Source organism: Macaca nemestrina, chromosome 10 (genome assembly GCF_043159975.1).
Source record: "Macaca nemestrina isolate mMacNem1 chromosome 10, mMacNem.hap1, whole genome shotgun sequence".
NCBI lineage: Eukaryota > Metazoa > Chordata > Mammalia > Primates > Cercopithecidae > Macaca > Macaca nemestrina.
The window spans coordinates 11,254,744-11,272,315 of record NC_092134.1 but is presented as its reverse complement, the minus strand read 5'-3'; the positions used below and the strand labels follow the sequence as shown (position 1 = coordinate 11,272,315).

The following is a 17,572-nucleotide window of genomic DNA, read 5'->3' as shown; positions in this document are numbered from 1 at the left end:
GAGGCCAAGGTGGACGGATCACTTGGTCTCTGGAGGTCGAGGCCGGCCTGGGAAACGTAGCAAAACCCCATCACTACAAAAAAATCCAAAAATTAGCTGGCTGTGGTGGTGCATGCCTGTAGTCCCAGCTGCTCAGGAGGCTGAAGCTACAGTAAGCTGAGATTGCACCACTGCACTCGAGCCTGGGCAACAGGAGACCATGTCTCAAAAAAAAAAGACACCCAGAGCCATGCAACTAGGTATTGACCGTCAGCGGGGTTGGTCAGCGGGCAGCCGCGTGGAGGTGGCATGGGAGTGGGCAGTAGAACTGGACATCACTGTCCCCGGAGGGTGGTCTGAGGATGGGCGGGACCAGTCTATGAAGGGACCAGGAGGGACTCTCTGAGAATGTCCATGTGGCCCTTGACCCACACCCACCCACCAGCCTCTCTTCAGCTAAGAAAAAGAAACGGGACGATGGCATTCGTGAGCACGTGACAGGCTGTGCCCGCAGCGAGGGCTTCTACACCATCGACAAGAAGGACAAGCTCAGATACCTCAACAGCAGCCGTGCCAGCACCGATGAGCCCCCTGCAGACACCCAGGTACTGCCAGGGCTCCTGGACACATCAGCTGGCTGGGCCATGGGGATCCAGGGTACTCGTGGAGGGGTGCTGGGCAGAGGGAGGAGTTGTGAGGCCAGAGGAGCTGGCACACAGTGTGCAAGTGGAAGGGGAGAGGTGGGTGGGCAGGGCCTAGGAGAAGGAAGGAATCTGCCTTAGTCCCATGGGCCCTGGAGCACCTCCCAAGGGTTTAATCAGGGATGTGACGGAGCTCTGTTTCCACAAGTTCATTCATTTTTTGTTTGTTTTTTGCTTGGCTCTTTTTGAGACAAAGCCTTGCTCTGTCACCCAGGCTGGAGTGCAGTGGCACAATCTCAGCTCACTGCAACCTCTGCCTCCTGGGTTCAAATGATTCTCCTGCCTCAGCCTCCTGAGTAGCTGGGATTACAGGTGTCGGTCACCAGGCCTGGCTAAATTTTTTGTATTTTTAGTAGAGATGGGAGTTCGCCATATTGGGCAGGTTGGTCTTGAACTCCTGACCTCAAGTAATCTGCCTGCCTTGGTCTCCCAAACTGCTGGGATTATAAGCACGAGCCACATCGCCTGGCCTCATTAATTCTTTTTTAATCTAGCAAATATCTATTGAGTACATGCTGCGTACCAGGCACTGTTCTGGGTCTATAGCAGTGAACACCACCAAATCTTTTTCCTCATGGAATTTAATTATTTATTTTTATTTTTAAATTTAAAAAAATTGAGAAAACAGGAGAGGGGTTAGGGATTTCCAAGTCAAAGGGGAGTCAGAGGGTCAGACCCAAGCAAAGTGCGGGAAGGCGCCATGCGGATGCCAAAGAGACCACAGAAGTGAAAAAGCAACTTTCATAAGAAGTTAAAACCAGAGAGGGGCTCACTGACCCCAGCAGGCCTCCCTAGGACAGCAGCGGTGCAAAGGCCCTGAGGCAGCGGGGAGCTCCTTGGTGTGAGGAGGGGAAAGGAGAGGCCACTTGTGGTGCGAAAGACAGCTCAGGCCACTAGGGTGGGGGGGACTGTGGTAGTGAGTGACCTGTCTCCTGGGGTGACAGGCAGCAGAGGGAGGTTCTGAGAGGAGCTGGGGTGGTATGGAGCTGGCGCAGAGGTCCCGAGGGCAGACTGTGTTCGGGTTGCTGCAGTTTCCAGACTGGACATGCGGATGTGCTGGATGTGAGGAGACATGGATGCCTGTGGAAGAATATGAGGAAGTGGGATGGACAGGACTGGGGCTGGCCTGGATACAGGAGACAGGGATGGGCCGGGGGTGACAGCCCAGGGTGTGGCTGGGGTGGGGGGTGCTGGGAAGCTGGACACTGGACCTGAGATGGGGAGGCTGATATGCTGTCACCACGAGGCAACTTGAGTTCTGCGGATTCTGAAAACACCCAGGCAGAGAGGTCTTGATGGGCGTGTGGGTATGGCGGAACTTAGGATGGGGATCTGCAGCCTGGCGACCTAAGTGTGGGCATCGCCAGGAGAGAAGTGGTGACTGAAGGTCACAACAGGGTGACCTCACCTGGGAGGGCACATGTGGCAGAGGCCTGGGATGCTCCAAAGGTTAATGGGTGGGGCAGAGGCCAAGAGCAGGACGTGACACGAGGGTTTTGGAAGGATCCCCAATTTCGAATGCTTGGGGGTCGGAGGGGTCTGGGTGAGAGCCAAGCCGGGGGGTCAGGGTAGACAAAGCTTTGGGCTGAAATGGGGAAAAGACAGCGCCAGGCAAGGGTGAGTCTCGTTGTGAAGATAGGAGCGTGAGCACACTCAGATACTGATGGGATGGAGGGGGCAGGGAAGCAGTGACAATTAGGGACAGGCAGGTGTGGAGAAGCCCAGAGAAAGGAGCCCAGGATGCTGGGGATGACAGATCCAGAGCTTAGGGTGGGACAGCCGAGGACACGACCAGCCCTGCTGAGCCCCTGCATACCGTCCTCTGCAGGGCATGAGCATCCCAGCACAGCCCCATGCCTCCACCCGGGCAGGCTCGGAGCGACGTTCGGAGCAGCGTCGCCTGCTGTCCTCCTTCACTGGCAGCTGTGACAGCGACCTGCTCAAGTTCAACCAGCTCAAGGTGAGGCCGGGCTTCACCCAGATCCCGGGGTGGCAGCAGGACCTGAGACCGGGGCTCACCTCTCCCTGTCTTCCCTCCTGCAGTTCCGGAAGAAAAAGCTCAAGTTCTGCAAGAGCCACATTCATGACTGGGGCTTGTTCGCCATGGAGCCCATCGCGGCTGACGAGATGGTCATCGAGTACGTGGGCCAGAATATCCGTCAGGTAGGCACTGCCCGGCAGGGTGGGCATGGGGCCGGGCATGGGGCTGGCCCAGCCAGACTGACACCCTTTTGTGGTCAGGTGATCGCAGACATGCGGGAGAAGCGTTATGAGGACGAGGGCATCGGGAGCAGCTACATGTTCCGGGTGGACCACGACACCATCATCGACGCCACCAAATGCGGCAACTTCGCGCGCTTCATCAACCACAGCTGCAACGTGAGTGCCCAGCCGGGGGTGGCCCTGCCCCTGCCCCTGCCCCGGGCCCTGCTTCTGTGCCAGGAGGGCCGGAAGCCCCGGCACGGCAGTGCCATCAGCTTGGCCTCCTTTCCAAGCTCAGGTTGGTCAAAGGTTATAGAGAGAGGAGGACATGTGAGGTCTACCAGGAGCTCTACTCCTCTGAGCTTCAGTTTCTCATCTGTGGAATGGGCATAGTGAGACTTCTGTGGCATGTAGAGGACTCAAATAAGTGGTTGGTTCAGTTCATTGGTAATTACGGAGTTGTTTCTCCAACGTTAGCCTTTTCTCCCTGCCTTCATTGGTCGGGCTCAGCCCTGCTCGGGCCGAGCTGTCCACCAGCACTTTCTGCAGGGGGGAGGGGGAGGTGCACTACATGCATCTGTGCTGTGGGTTAGCCACATGTGTGGTGTTGAGCACTGGAAATGTGCCCAGTGCATCTGGGAACCTGAGTTTTAAATTTTATTTCATTGTGATGAATTTAAACTTAATTAGCTTGTGACGACCGTATCGGGTGGTGCAGGCCTAGAGGGGAGGGACACTGATAACAGGGATTTGAGTGCTGAAGGATGAGCGCAGGAAGCTCCGAGCAGGAGGGAGGCATGTTCCGGGCTGGATGCCACTGACTTTGGGCCCGAGTCTTGGCATCGCAGCTTCGTGAGTTGCTTGATGTCTCTGTGCCTTAGTTTCCTGGTCTGTAAAACAGGGACAGTAACAGTCACTCCTTGTAGGTTGTTAGGAGGGCCACATAGATGGGTCACTGCCTGTGGGCCCTTTGAGTCCTGGCCAAGTCGGTCCTCAGTGCCTGCTGGCTCTCTCTGTTGTGACTTGATCCTTGCCTGGGTGGTAGGGACTTTCCTGTGAATATCCAAGGAGATCTGAGGGGTGAGAGGGAATTGCCCAGGGGAAGCGGTGCTGGGGCAAGGGGAACTGTGTGTTCAAAGGCCCTGGGGCAGTGGGAAGAACACCTGTTTGAGAGACAGCAAGGGAGGCAGTGGGCATCGGGTAGGGTAAGAGGACGGGGTGGGCTGGGCTGTGGGTGGTCAAGCTGAGGAACTGTTTCTCTGAGAGCCACGGTCGCTGGAAGGTTGGCGCTATCGGGCGACAGGTTCTGCTGTCCCTTTGGAAGCATTTCCCTGGCTGCTGGGGCAGGAGTGGGTTTTTTCAGGGGTGAGAGTGGCTGAGGGGGCTGTAGCAGGTGGGTGAGCAGTAGTAAGGGCCTGAGCGTGGCTGGTGACCCCAGAAGTGGAGAGCAGTAGACACAACCAGGAGGTCCTTCTGGGATTGAACTCACCAGCCCTGGTGGGGGCCAGATCTGGACTGAAGAAGGCAGGGAGGCAGATGCTCTGGGGCCGGGGTGCGTGGTGCAGCAGCTCCCCAGAGCAGGAGCAGATCATGCTTTAGGTGGGAGCTTTCTAAGTCAAAGACGGTCCCGGGGCTGCCACCAGCAGACAGCAGGTAGTTGCATTTATGGGCTTGGAGCCCTTTACCTTTTCTGTGAAGGGCCAGATAATAAATATTTTTGGCTTGATGGCTCAGATGCTCTCTATGGCAACTACCGAACTTGGCTATTTTAACAAAAGCAGCCACAAATTATATGCAAATGAATGGGAGAATGGATATGGCTACGTGCCAGTAAAACTTTATTTACAAAAACAGGCAGCTAGGGGCTATAGTTTGCTGACCCTTTGTCTAGAGTTCAGAAGTGAGACGTGAGCTAAACATAGACATACATTTGGGAGCACTTGCACTATGAATGGAAATGAAAGGCCTGGGAAATAATTTTTATCGTCATGATTTAATATCAGAGGCAAGGGGTCATCCCTGGGGGTCGGGGGGAGCAAAGGTCCAGAGCAGAGCAGTGGGTTGGGGAATCTCATGGCAATGTCAGGCCTTAAGCACAGGCCTGGTTGGGTTTGAGGGGTCTGCAGTGGCGGGGGACCCTAGGGGGCCTGGGGCTCACTCTCTCCCAACCTTGCCTGCAGCCCAACTGCTATGCCAAGGTGATCACGGTGGAGTCGCAGAAGAAGATAGTCATCTACTCGAAGCAGCACATCAACGTCAACGAGGAGATCACCTATGACTACAAGTTCCCCATCGAGGACGTCAAGATCCCCTGCCTCTGCGGCTCCGAGAACTGCCGGGGCACCCTCAACTAGGCTCCCGCGCCAGACTCGAAGGATGTCGCCGCAGCGCTGGGACTCCTGAGCGTGGAGCCCCCCGGCCCCGGGGCCTGGCCCCCCCGCCCGCCCCCATTTCAGGTGCTGTCCTCTACCCAGCGGCCATTCAGGGCCTGGCGCCCCACACTACCCCCTGGAGCCCCTGGCTCCGGCCCCTCCGCGGGAAAGGGCTTCTCTGTCGTTCAGCCCACGTCTCTCTCATTTTTACAAACGCCCCTTTCAGGATTTCTGTTTAACTCCAGCATCAGCTTCTCTCTCTCCGTCTCTCCTCCCCTCTCTCTGTTCTCTGTCTCTTCTCCCTCCCACCGTCACCCTCGGCCTCTTCCTGTGAATGCTGCTATGTTGTTTTGTCCTCTGTTTTTTTTCCTCATCGTGAGAAAAGACATTTTAACCGTTGAAATGTGAAGGTGGAATCAGAGGGGCCCCGCGGGGGGTCTGCAGCGGCCTCAGTGTGGCTGTGCGTGGCCCGTGTCCTGGAAGCCACCCGGGCCTGGACGCAGGGCCGGGTGCTGTGGGAAGGACAGAGGCCCCCACGGCCTTGACCTCAGAACACTAAGCCCTGAAAGTCCCCCTCACTGCCCGTGGGCACAGTGAGGAGACCCCAACACCTTTCCCAACCCGAGCCCCAGCCTATTCCTTCCCCAGAGGCCTGGGGCACCGCTGACCCGGCGACCCTGGTGGAGCTAAGCTCGTCCCTGGCAGGGGTCTCCACCCAGCTCTCCCTGCCACCTCACACCCCAGCACCCCCTAAACCTTGGGTTCAATGTTTACTTTCTCATTTGGATGCCAGCAACGAGGGAGCCTCTCGGAGGCCCCAGTGCAGGTGAGGGGCGCTGAGAAGGCGGGCGGCCACTCTCTTCTGCCCCTGCCTTCACCCTGGGTGGGAGGGGGCTCCCAAGGGCGGGCGGGTCCCCCGTCCCTCCATTACGGGTTGTCAGACCGTCTGCGTGTGGCATTTTTTGGCTTATAAGCTTCACCCAGTCACCCCTGACCCACACCCCATGTCCCCCTGCCGGCAGCCCCTCCCCCCAAGAAGGCCAGAGGATATTTATTTTCGGAGGGAGCAGATTCCTTCTCCTAGAGAAAGGAAAAATCTTGGAAAAGATTTTAAAACTCAGATCTAAGTCTTTGACAGTTTTTTTTTTTTTCCCTTTTGACCCCCTTCCTATCCTCTTCAGTTTATTCCTGTGCATTTTTTTTTCTTGCGCGTGTATAAAATCAGAGCGAAGGGGAAAGGTTTTTGAAGTTCAGAACCAACTTCTGTGCATAGAGGCTGCCGCAAAGGACTTTCTCTTGGGAACATTGTTTCTTGTAGAAACATGCGGGAAGACATTTTTTGCTCATTTCTTTGTACTTCCAAAAAAAAAAAAAAAAAGACAAAAGCAAGTCCCCCCGTACCCCAGAAAGCAGAGAAGGCGTGTAAATAATTTCTGGAAAGTGACTGTTGTGACCCGGAGTCCTCATCAAGACGAGCGCGCTCCATGTGGGAGCTGCTCCCACCCTGCAGACGCGGGAGGCCGGAGCCTCTGGTATCTCAGCTTGTGTCAAGCTTGTTATCATGTAAATTCTGTACAAAGAATTGTTATTTTTCTCTTTTTTGTCGTTGGTGGTTTTGTTGTGTGTGTTTTTCTTTTTTTTAATTCCTTTCCCCCAGGCCCTCTCTATTTGAGACTGTGCCCGCCGGTTTCAAGATCAAGGAAATTGGTGGCATTAAGACACAGATGGGGTACCTGGGCACAGCGGCGAACTTCTCTTCCGTTTGCGGTTTTCTGCCTAATTGTGCAACTGAGGAAATAATTTATTTTTCACATGAGGAAATGCGTAGCTTGTAGAGATGGCTGATTCAAGTTACATGTACAGCCCCCAAGGGGCTGTCTCCATTCTGTCCCCTTCCATAAAAGAAGTGGGGCGAGGTGAGAATACCAGGGAAGGGACCCTTGCCTCGCCCCTCCCCCTGGCCTCACCTTGCCCCCAGCCATCGTGCCCAGTGTAAACCTCGGCTGGCCTTCACTAAGGGGACTAGACCTGCCTCTCCCAGGACCCCCTGCCCCAGCCCCAGAGTGGTTTGCAATAATCAAGGTATGTGTCGAGTCATTCTTCTTTCCACTCGCTCATTTTCCATTGAACAAATCTCTGCTTTTCAGGAGTTGGGGGTTTCTGCTATTTTTTGTTTTCTCTCCCTCACCCTGCAAAGAAGAGAACCAATAAGTTGTAGGGATGTCTCTGTATAGACTCCATCATCCATATGCAACTTGTTTTGAAGAGAAGTGTTTCCGTTGTGAGTGTGTCTTGCTGTAAATATTTGTTCATATTTTTGTGAATTCAATACTATGTACCATTGTATTATAGTAACTTTTATAAAGCAAACCATAAATATACTGACTTTTCTTACAGATACGCCATCTCTCTTGCTCTCCTCTCTCCCTCTCTTTATTCTTTCTTTCTGTTGGGAGCACATCCTGCTTCCGTGGAGGGTGGAGTGCTCCACTCAGACACTCAAATCAGCAGGGTTTTGTGTTTTTGTTTTTGAGACAGGGTCTCGCTCTGTCACCCCAAGCTGGAGTGTAGTGGTGCAATCATGGCTCACTGCAGCCTTGACTTCCTGGGCTCAGGTGATCCTCCCATCTCAACCTCCTGAGTAGCTGGCACGACAGGCGCATACCACCATGCCTAGCTAATTTTTAAGAAATTTTTTGTAGAGACGGGGTCTCCCTGTGTTGCCCAGACTGGTCTCAAACTGCTGGGCTCAATCTATCCTCCCACCTCAGCCTCCCAAAGTAGTGGGATTACAGATGTGAGCCACCGTGCCCAGCCTGAACTTGTAGGTGGGTTTTGTGAACTGGGCCAAATTATAGTCACCACTAGACCTTCCACAGCTCTTAAGTCTGATTTCTAGATGTTTTCTTAAAACCTCAGGTTTTTGACTCATGAGGTCTGCAATGAAGGAAATAAGATCAGGTATCCTTTTACTATCACTAGAAGAATGTAGGTGGTTCCTTAGAAATGTTTAACACTTAAGGAGAGGCCCTCCTGTCCCCCCCACCCCGGTCTGCATTTGAGGGAGGAAAAAGGGCTGATAAAATAGTACAAGTTGAGAAGAATTAAATCTATCCTGTACTCACGGCGTTTCAGAGATACTGTGCCCCAGTCTCAGCTCTGCCTGACCCCGTAGAGGGGTGACAAAGGGCTTGTAGTTGGCGTCCACAGTAAATGTCTCCAAGAAGGAAAGATGTAAAACCTTAGCAAAAAGCAATATGCCTGAAAAGACACTGTACCTCACTTTTTACTGGAGAAACGTGAATTATCCCATGATACCATTTCCCCCTGTCAGGTTGGCAAATATTAGAAGGTGGAGGAAACCCAGTTTGGGGGAGCAGTAGGCAGGGGAACTCTCATGCATCATTAGTGGAAGCCAAAAATCGCTGCAACTTTTAGGAGGGAAAATACCTATTAGCAATCATTATTTAAAATGCACAGGACTGGCGCAGTGGCTCATACCTGTGATCACAACACTTTGGGAGGCCTAGGCGGCAGATCACCTGAGGTCAGGAGTTCGAGCCAGCCTAACCAGCATGGTAAAACCCCATCTCTACTAAAAATACAAAAATGAGCCGGGTGTGGTGGTGCACGCCTGTAATCCCAGCTACTTGGGAGGCTGAGGTGGGAGAATCGCTTGAGCCCAGGAGGCGGAGGTTGCAGTGAGCCGAGATCACGCCACTGCACTCCAGCTTGGGTGAGAGAGTGAGACTCCGTCTCAAAATGATCAAATGCACCCAAAGTCTTGGCTTCAGTGTTCCACTGTGAGGAATTGAGCCTGACAGATACAGTGGGCAACAATATGAACAAGAGTGTTCTTCGCAGCCTCATTTGTGGTATCAACGAAAGGAAGGGAGGGTAAATTGTCTGTTCATGGTGGGCTGCTTTTAGGAATTGTGCATCCAGACAGGTGGACACTCCCGTAAGTTGATTCATGGGAATAGAGGACTGAGGTCCGGGCTGAGCCAGCAAAGATAAGGAAGCGTCTGGCCATTAATTCAATCAACCAATATTTATTGAGTACCTTGTCTGTGCCAGGCATTCCTCTAGGCTTGGGGATAGGAATGAAGGAAACACTGTTCTTGAGGGCAAGCCAGGCAAATGTGAAAAGTAAATGCTATAGTAAGGAGAAAAAAAGCTAAGAGAAGGGACGGGGTGTAGTTGGAGGAATATACAATTTTACTCTTATTTATTTTAGAGACAAGGTCTAGTTCTGTCACCCAGTCTGGAGTGCGGTGGCATGATCATAGTTTACTGCGGCCTCGATCTGCTGAGTTCAAGTGATCCCCCCACTTCAACCTCCTAAGTATCAGGGAAGATAGGCACACTTTACCATGCCAGCTAATTTTAAAAATTTCTTGGCCGGGCGCAGTGGCTCAAGCCTGTAATCCCAGCACTTTGGGAGGCCGAGATGGGCGGATCACGAGGTCAAGAGATCCAGACCATCCTGACTAACACAGTGAAACCCTGTCTCTACTAAAAAATACAAAAAAAAAAAAAAAAAAAAAAACTAGCCGGGCGAGGTGGCGGGCGCCTGTAGTCCCCGCTACTCAGGAGGCTGAGGCAGGAGAATGGTGTAAACCCAGGAGGCGGAGCTTGTAGTGAGCTGAGATCCGGCCACTGCACTCCAGTCTGGGCAACAGAGCGAGACTCCGTCTCAAAAAAAAAAAAAAATTCTTTTCTTTTTTTTCTTGAGACAGAGTTTTGCTCTTGTTGCCCAGGCTGGAGTGCAATGGCACGATCTTGGCTCACTGCAACCTCCGCCTACCGGGTTCAAGTGATTCGCCTGCCTCAGCCTCCCGAGTAGGGATTACTGGGATTACAGGCATGTGCCACCATGCCTGGCTAATTTTGTATTTTTAGTAGAGATGGGATTTCTCCATGTTGATCATGCTGGTCTCGAACTCCTGACCTCAGGGGATCTGCCCGCCTCTGCTTCCCAAAGTGCTGGGATTACAGGCGTGAGCCACTGTGCCTGGTCTTTTTCTTTTTTCTTTATTTTTTTTTTTTGAGACAGAGTCTTGCTCTGTCGCCCAGGCTGGAGTGCAGTGATGCAATCTTGGCTCACTGCAACCTCTGCCTCCTGGGTTCAAGCCGTTCTCCTACCTCAGCCTCCCAGGTAGCTGGGACTACAGGCGCCCGCCACCACGCCCGGCTAATTTTTTTTTTTTTTTTTTTTAGTAGAGATGGGGTTTCACCATGCTGGCCAGGCTGGTCTCCAACTCCTGACCTCAAGTGATCTGCCCGCCTCGACCTCCCAAAGTGCTGGGATTCTAGACATGAGCCACTGTGCCTGGCCTTTTAAAATTTTTTTTGAGACAGAGTCAGTCTCTGTTGCCCAGGCTGGAATGCAATGGCATGGTTTCGGCTCACTGCAACCTCTGCTTCCCAGGTTCAAGGGATTCTCATGCTTCAGCCTTGTGAGTAGCTGGGACTACAGCTGTGTGCCACCACACCCGGCTAGTTTTTTATTATTAGAACAGATGAAACCCTATCTCTTATTTTATTTTATTTTAATTTATTTATTTTATTTTATTTATTTTATTTTATTTTATTTTATGTTATTTTATGAGACAGAGTCTCCCTCTGTTGCCCAGGCTGGAGTGCAGTGGCGGGTTCTCGGTTACAGCAACCTCTGCCTCCTGGGTTCAAGCCTCAGCCTCCTGAGTAGCTGGGATTACAGGCAAATGCCACCACATCCGGCTAATGTTTGTATTTTTAGTAGAGATGGGGTTTCACCATGTCGGCCAGGCTGGTCTCAAACTCCTAACCTCAAGTGATCTGCCCGCCTCGGCCTTTCAAAATGCTGGAATTACAGGCGTGAGCCATCTGTATCCAGCCAATTTTTAAATTTTTATAGAAATGGGGTCTCACTGTGTTTCCCAAGCTGGTCTTGAACTCCTGGGCTCAAGCAATCCTCTGGCCTTGACCTCCCAAAGTGCCAGGATTATAGGTGTGAGCCACTGCGCCTGTCTTCATCTTCTCTCTTGAACCTGCTCTCCTGTCATATTTTCTACCTTGGTCAACGACACTTCTGTTCTCTGCCTCCAACCACCGCTGCCTGCCACTGATCACCTAAGCTCAAAGGCCAGGGATCCTGGATTTAAACCCTCCCTTTCCCTCCCTTACCTACCAAATCTGATGCTTCTTCCCTATTCCTCAAATCCATCCACCTCTTCCTCTGCTCCTCAGTACCAAGAGATAAGTCCTTTCTTCATTGGCTCTATTGTTGGGGCCAAAATGGGAGCCCCTCTCCAGCTTCTCAGGAGGCTGAGGCAGGAGAAAGGATCACTTGTGGCCAGGAGTTCGAGGCCAGCCTGGGAAACATGGAGAAACCCTGTCTCTACTAAAAATACAAAAATTAGCCAGGCATGGTGGCATATGCCTATGGTCCCAGCTATTAGGGAGGCTGAGGTAGGAGGATCACTGAAGCTGGGGATGTCAAGGCTGCAGTAAGCTGTGATCATGCCACTGCTCTCCAGCCTCAGTGACAGAGACCTCAGACAGAGTGAAGTTCCAGACAAACTTGGGTTCCCTTGTGGGCAAGAACCACTCCCCCCAAAAATAAGAATATTCACATAGCTTTGACTTTGTGCCAGCCTCTGTTTGAAACATCTTTGATACTAAACTCCCAACAGGGCTGGAAGGAGGGTATTATTATAATTTCCACTTAACATAGGAAACGGAAGCACTGAGAGGTCAAGTAGCTTGCCATAGGTCACACAGCTATCAAGTGGCTATCTGAGAGGTTAACTCAGGCAGTCGGGCTCTCTAGTATGTGCTCAGCTAATGGGTGTCTGCTCTGCATGCTTTATTTATTCATTTATTTATTTATTTATTTATGAGATAGAGTTTCGCTGTTTTTGCCCAGGCTGGAGTGCAGTGGTGCGATCTCACTGCAACCTCTGCCTCCTGGGTTCAAGTGATTCTCTTGCCTCAGCCTCCCGAGTTGCTGGGATTACAGGTGTGCACCAACAGGCCCAGGTAATTTTATATTTTTAGTAGAGACAGGATTTCACCATGTTGACCAGGCTGGTCTCCAACCCCCAACCTCAGGTGATCCGCCCACCTCGACCTCCCAATTTTTTTTTTTTTTTTTTTGAGATGGAGTCTCACTCTGCCACCCAGGCTAGAGTGCAGAGGCGTGATCTCAGCTCACTGCAAGCTCCACCTCCCAGGTTCAAGGGATTCTCCTGCCTCAGCCTCCTGAGTAGCTGGAATTACAGGCAACTGCCTCCATGCCCGGCTAATTTTTGTATTTTTAGTAGAGGTGAGGTTTCACCCTGTTGGGCAGGCGGGTCTCTAACTCCTGACCTCAAGTGATCCATCTGCCTTAGCCTCCCAAAGTGCTGGGATTACAGGCGTGAGCCACCGCACCTGGCCATATATGCCCAACTTTCTAAAATGTCTCAAATTTGTTTGAAACCATGCAGGCAAAATGAAGTAGGTCTATGAGCCACATTTAGTCTAAGCCACTAGTTTGCATCCTTCTGGGTTATACAATTTCCCTTCTTCACATAAGTCACGGGAGAATAGAGGGGGAGTATTTTTTTGCACAGAATCCTTTGGGTTCTCTCTGATCTCTTTATTTCTGAAGTTCGTGATCCCAGAAGTCCTGATTTCTTCTATAATCTGAAAAAAATTCCCAACTCCCACCATTATACCAACTCAGAGTATTCTTTTTCTTCTTTTGAGCTCTGCTGCCTCCTAGTTCTGAGTTGACTCATCCTCACGGAGGGTTCTCAAGCTTTAGAAGCAGAAAGAGGCCAGGCACAGTGGCTCACGCCTATAATCCCAGCACTTTGGGAGACTGAGATGGGCGGATCACCTGAGATCAGGAGTTCAAGACCAGCCTGGCCAACATAGTGAGATCCCATCTCCTGAAAAATAAAAACAAAATTAGCTGGGCACGGTGGTACATGCCTGTAGTCCCAGCTACTTGGGAGGCTGAGGTAGGAGGATCACCTGAGCCCAGGAGGTGGAGGTTGCAGTGAGCTGAGATCACACCACTGCACTCCAGCCTGAGCACCAGAGTAAGACTCTGTCTCAAAAAAAAAAAAGAAAAGAAAAAGAAAAAAAGGCCAAATTTGCCCCCTACCAACTCTTTCCTGGTTTTGAAGAAAGAATTTCCTTCCTAGGGTTTTAGGACCCACCTACCTCATTCTTTTACAAGGATCACTCACACTTGTGTGAGTATGAACAAGCCCCTTTTCAAAAAAAGTCCTCACTGCGGGCAAGGCTGGGGCAGTGCAGCTGCATGGGTGGGCCATGGGCACTGCCCTGCTGAGGGGAGGGACTGGGATCCCAGACCCCTTCTACCTGCTTTATCTCTGAGACCAGGAACCAAGGGACCATGTCCTACAGTTGTTGAGCAGGGATGCTGCCCCTAGAGTCCCTTGTCTAACACTCTCCCCTCTCCTGTGTTCAGAGGTTTGGGCTCTGGGTAGCAAAACTGAAGACAGCTCATCTTTAGAGATCATCGGCCCGGCACAGTGGCTCACGCCTGTAATCCCAGCACTTCGAGAGGCCAAGACAGGCAGATCACGAGGTCAGGAGATCGAGACCATTCTGGCTAACAAGGTGAAACCCCGTCTCCACTAAAAATACAAAAAATTGGCTGGGCATGGTGGCGGGCGCCTGTAGCCCCAGCTACTCGGGAGGCTGAGGCAGGAGAATGGCGTGAACGCTGGAGGTGGAGCTTGCAGTGGAGCTGAGATCGGGCCACTGCACTCCAGCCTGGGGGACAAAGCAAGACTCTCCGTCTCAAAAAAAAAAAAAAAAAAAAAAGAGATCATCAAGCCAGCAGACAAGATGCTGAAAAACTCTGACCCCACCTCAGGGCCTTTCCCTGTTTACTCTTCCTGGAATCCTCTTCCCGAGCATCGTCCCATGGCGGGCTCCCAAATGTCACCTTCTCGGAGAGGTCTTCCCTTGATCAAAATTACCTCCCCTGCGATCTTCACCTCTACATAATTTCATCAACTGCCTTTTTTTTTTTTTTTTTTTTTTTTTTTTTGAGACAGGGTCTCACTGTTGCCCAGGCTGGAGTGCAGTGTCATGATCAGGGCTCACTGCAGCCTCGACCTCTGTCCATCAGTCGATCCTCCCACCTCAGCCTCCTGAGTAGCTGGGACCACAGGTGTGCGCCACCACGCCCAGCTAATTTTTATTTTTTATTCGTGTAGACACAGGTGAGGTGGCGGGGTCTTGCTATGTTACCAGGCTGGGCTCGAACTCCTGGCCTCAAGCGATCCTCCCACCATGGCCTCCCAAAGCGCTGAAATTATAGGTGTGAGCCACCACGCCCGGCTCATCGCTTGCTTTATTTTATGAATTGCGTTTACCTCTCTACAAAAGCAGTGTCATCCGTCTTTCCCTCCAGAGTGCAAGTCCCCTTCCTTCCCTGGTTCCGGAATTCCCCTCTCAGCGCGATCCCTCTTGGCAAAGCGCTGGCACCCGCGGCTCCTCGGTCCCGCTGCGCTGGCGGCCGCCCTGGCCTTCCCTGGGCTGCCATGAGGCACTACTGCCTTACGCGCGCAACATAAACACAGACACCGCATTGGACCCGGGCATGCTTTAATCCGGAGGGCTGGAGCAGAGGGCGGCCCGCCGAGGGGTGTGGTCATGGTGGGCGGAGCCTTGGGGGCCGAGTCTACTGGTGGGCGGGACCCAAGGGGAGCAGCCAGTAGGGAAGTTGGGCGAGTTCCAGAATCAGAGGGCGTGGCTGTGTCTGCGGGTGGGCGGGGCTTACATGCCGGGCACCACCCCATTGGTCTCCAAGTCGGTGAGGTTGCCCCGCAGGTTCTGCTCCTCCTCGAAAGCCTTGAAAAGTGAGTTGAAGTTGCCGGCTCCAAAACCCTGGGGCGGGAAAGAGAGGAGATGAGCCAGGGACCCAGAAAACCGAGTGTACTAGCTGCCTGTCCCCTTGGGCCTGCCGGGGACAAGTGGTACCTGGTGGTTGTGGCGCTGGATGACTTCCAGGAAGAGCGTGGGCCGGTCCTGCACCGGTTTGGTGAAGATCTGCAGCAGGTAGCCTTTCTCGTCGTAGTCCACCAGGATTTTCAGCTCCTAGGCGGGAGACAGGGGTCTCTGCTAGGGGAGGCTGGCCCGCGCTCTGTCCTGGCACGGTGAGATCCTTGGAAAGTTCTCAGGGGCTCCTGCACCCCAAAAGTCTGGAAATGACCTCTTTTTCTGGCAGTTCCAGCCACCTCCAAATATATCCCCAAACTGTCCTATTACCATTCCCCTACTACAGTTCCTAAGGCACCATTCAAGACTGCTGCCTGCTTGCCGGGCGCGGTGGCTCACGCCTGTAATCCCAGCACTTTGGGAGGCCGAGGCAGGCGGATCACAAGGTCAGGAGATCGAGACCACGGTGAAACCCCGTCTCTACTAAAAATACAAAAAATTAGCCGGGCGCGGTTGTGGGCGCCTGTAGTCCCAGCTACTCGGGAGGCTGAGGCAGGAGAATGGCGTGAACCCGGGATGTGGAGCTTGCAGTGAGCCAAGATCGCGCCACTGCACTCCAGCCTGGGCGACAGAGCGAGACTCCGTCTTAAAAAAAAACAAAAAAAACAACAAAAAAAAAAAACTGCTGCCTGCTTCTCATCTTGTATCCTTACAATCCATCCTCCCCCGCAGACATTATCAGGACCCCCCCCCCTTTTTTTTTCAGACGGAGTCTTGCTCTGTTACCCAGGCTGGAGTGCAGTGGCGCAATCTCAGCTCACTGAAACCTCCACCTTCCTGGTTCAAGCGATTCTCCTGTCTCAGCCTCCCGAGTAGCTGGGACTACAGGCGCAGGCTACCATGCCCGGCTAATTTTTGTAAGACGGGGTTTCACCATATTGGTCAGGCTGGTCTCAAACTCCTGACCTCAGGTGATCCACCCACCTCGGCCTCCCAAAGTGTTGGGACTACAGGCGTGAGCCACCATGACCGGCTGAGGGGTCTTTTAAAAATCGGATCATGTCATTCCCCTGTTTAAAATCCTCCAGTGGAAATCGGAACCCTCATGTACCGCTGGTGGGACTGTAAAATGGTGCAACCACTTTGGAAAACAGTTTGGTAACTTCTCAGAAAGTTAAACATACAGTGTTGCTTCCTTAAAATACAGATTTAAAAAAAAAAAAAAAAAAGGGTGGCTGGGCATGGTGGCTCATGCCTGTAATCACAGCACTTTGGGAGGCTGAGGCAAGTGGATCACCTGAGCTCAGTTTGAGACCAGTCTGGCCAACATGGGGAAACCCAGTCTCTACAAAAAAAAAAAAAAAAAAAATTAGCCTGGGCAAGGTGGCTCACGCCTGTAATCCCAGCACTCTGGGAGGCTGAGGGGAGTGAATCACCCAAGGTCAGGAGTTCGAGACCAGCCTGGTCAACATGATGAAACCCTGTCTCTACTAAAAATACAAAAAAAAATTAGCTGGGCATGGTGGCACATGTCTGTGATCTCAGCTACTTAGGAGGTTGAGGCAGGAGAATCGCTTGAACCCGGGAGGTGGAGGTTGCAGTGAGCCAAGATCAGCCACTGCCCTCCAGCCTGGGAAACAGAGCAAGACTCTGTCTCAAAAAAAAAAAAAAAAAAAATTAGCTGGGCGTGGTGGTGAGCACCTATAATCCCAGCTACTAGGGAGGCTGAGGCAGGAGAATTGCTTGAACCCAGGAGGCTGGAGTTTGCAGTGAGCCAAGATTGCACCACTGCACCCCAGCCTGCGAAACAAAGCAAGACTCTCTCTAAACAAACAAAAAGGAACAAGGAATTACCATGTGACCTAGCTACTCCTAGGTATATACCAAAGTGCATTGAAAACATGTCCATACAGAGCCTTGTTCACAGATGTTCACAGTAGTATTATGTATAACACCCCAAAAGTGGAAACAACCCAAATATCTATCGACGAGGAATACATAAACAATGTGTGGTCTATGTATACAATGGGAGATTTTTCAGCCACAAAAAGGAACGAAGCACTGACACACACCCCAATGCAGATGAACCTTGAACACATGCTATGGGAAAGAAGCTGTTTACAACAGGCCTATTTTGTGATTCCTTTTTTATTTTTTTTTTTTTTTCCCGAGACGGAATTTCGCTCTGTCGCCCAGGCTGCAGTGCAATGGCGTGATCTTGGCTCACTGCAACCTCTCCCTCCCTGGGTTCAAGCAATTCTCCTACCTCAGGCTCCCCAGTAGCTGGGATTACAGGTGCCTGCTACCACTCCCGGCTAATTTTTGTATTTTTAGTAGAGACAGAGTTTCACCGTGTTGGCCAGGCTGGTC

At 52.0% G+C, this 17,572-nt stretch overlaps 2 protein-coding genes across 3 annotated transcripts in view; one reads left to right on the top strand and one right to left on the bottom strand.

Moving 5' to 3' along the window:
* LOC105494476 (SET domain containing 1B, histone lysine methyltransferase) overlaps positions 1-7,650 on the top strand; it is a 28,197-nt gene extending 20,547 nt beyond the window's left edge. The window contains exons 13-17 of one of the 2 annotated variants that reach the window (XM_071070931.1): positions 418-584; positions 2,509-2,640; positions 2,724-2,843; positions 2,922-3,059; positions 5,063-7,650. In XM_071070931.1, coding sequence (XP_070927032.1) covers positions 418-584; positions 2,509-2,640; positions 2,724-2,843; positions 2,922-3,059; positions 5,063-5,236 — 731 coding nt within the window. In that variant the 3' untranslated portion in view covers positions 5,237-7,650. The remainder of the gene's footprint in view (positions 1-417; positions 585-2,508; positions 2,641-2,723; positions 2,844-2,921; positions 3,060-5,062) is intronic. The other variant, XM_024796832.2, reaches the window with a different exon arrangement.
* A 7,202-nt stretch (positions 7,651-14,852) lies between these two features.
* LOC105494469 (4-hydroxyphenylpyruvate dioxygenase) overlaps positions 14,853-17,572 on the bottom strand; it is a 23,497-nt gene continuing 20,777 nt past the window's right edge. The window contains exons 13-14 of the mRNA XM_011762903.2: positions 15,245-15,361; positions 14,853-15,151 (exon numbers count right to left, since the gene is read on the bottom strand). Coding sequence (XP_011761205.1) covers positions 15,041-15,151; positions 15,245-15,361 — 228 coding nt within the window. The 3' untranslated portion in view covers positions 14,853-15,040. The remainder of the gene's footprint in view (positions 15,152-15,244; positions 15,362-17,572) is intronic.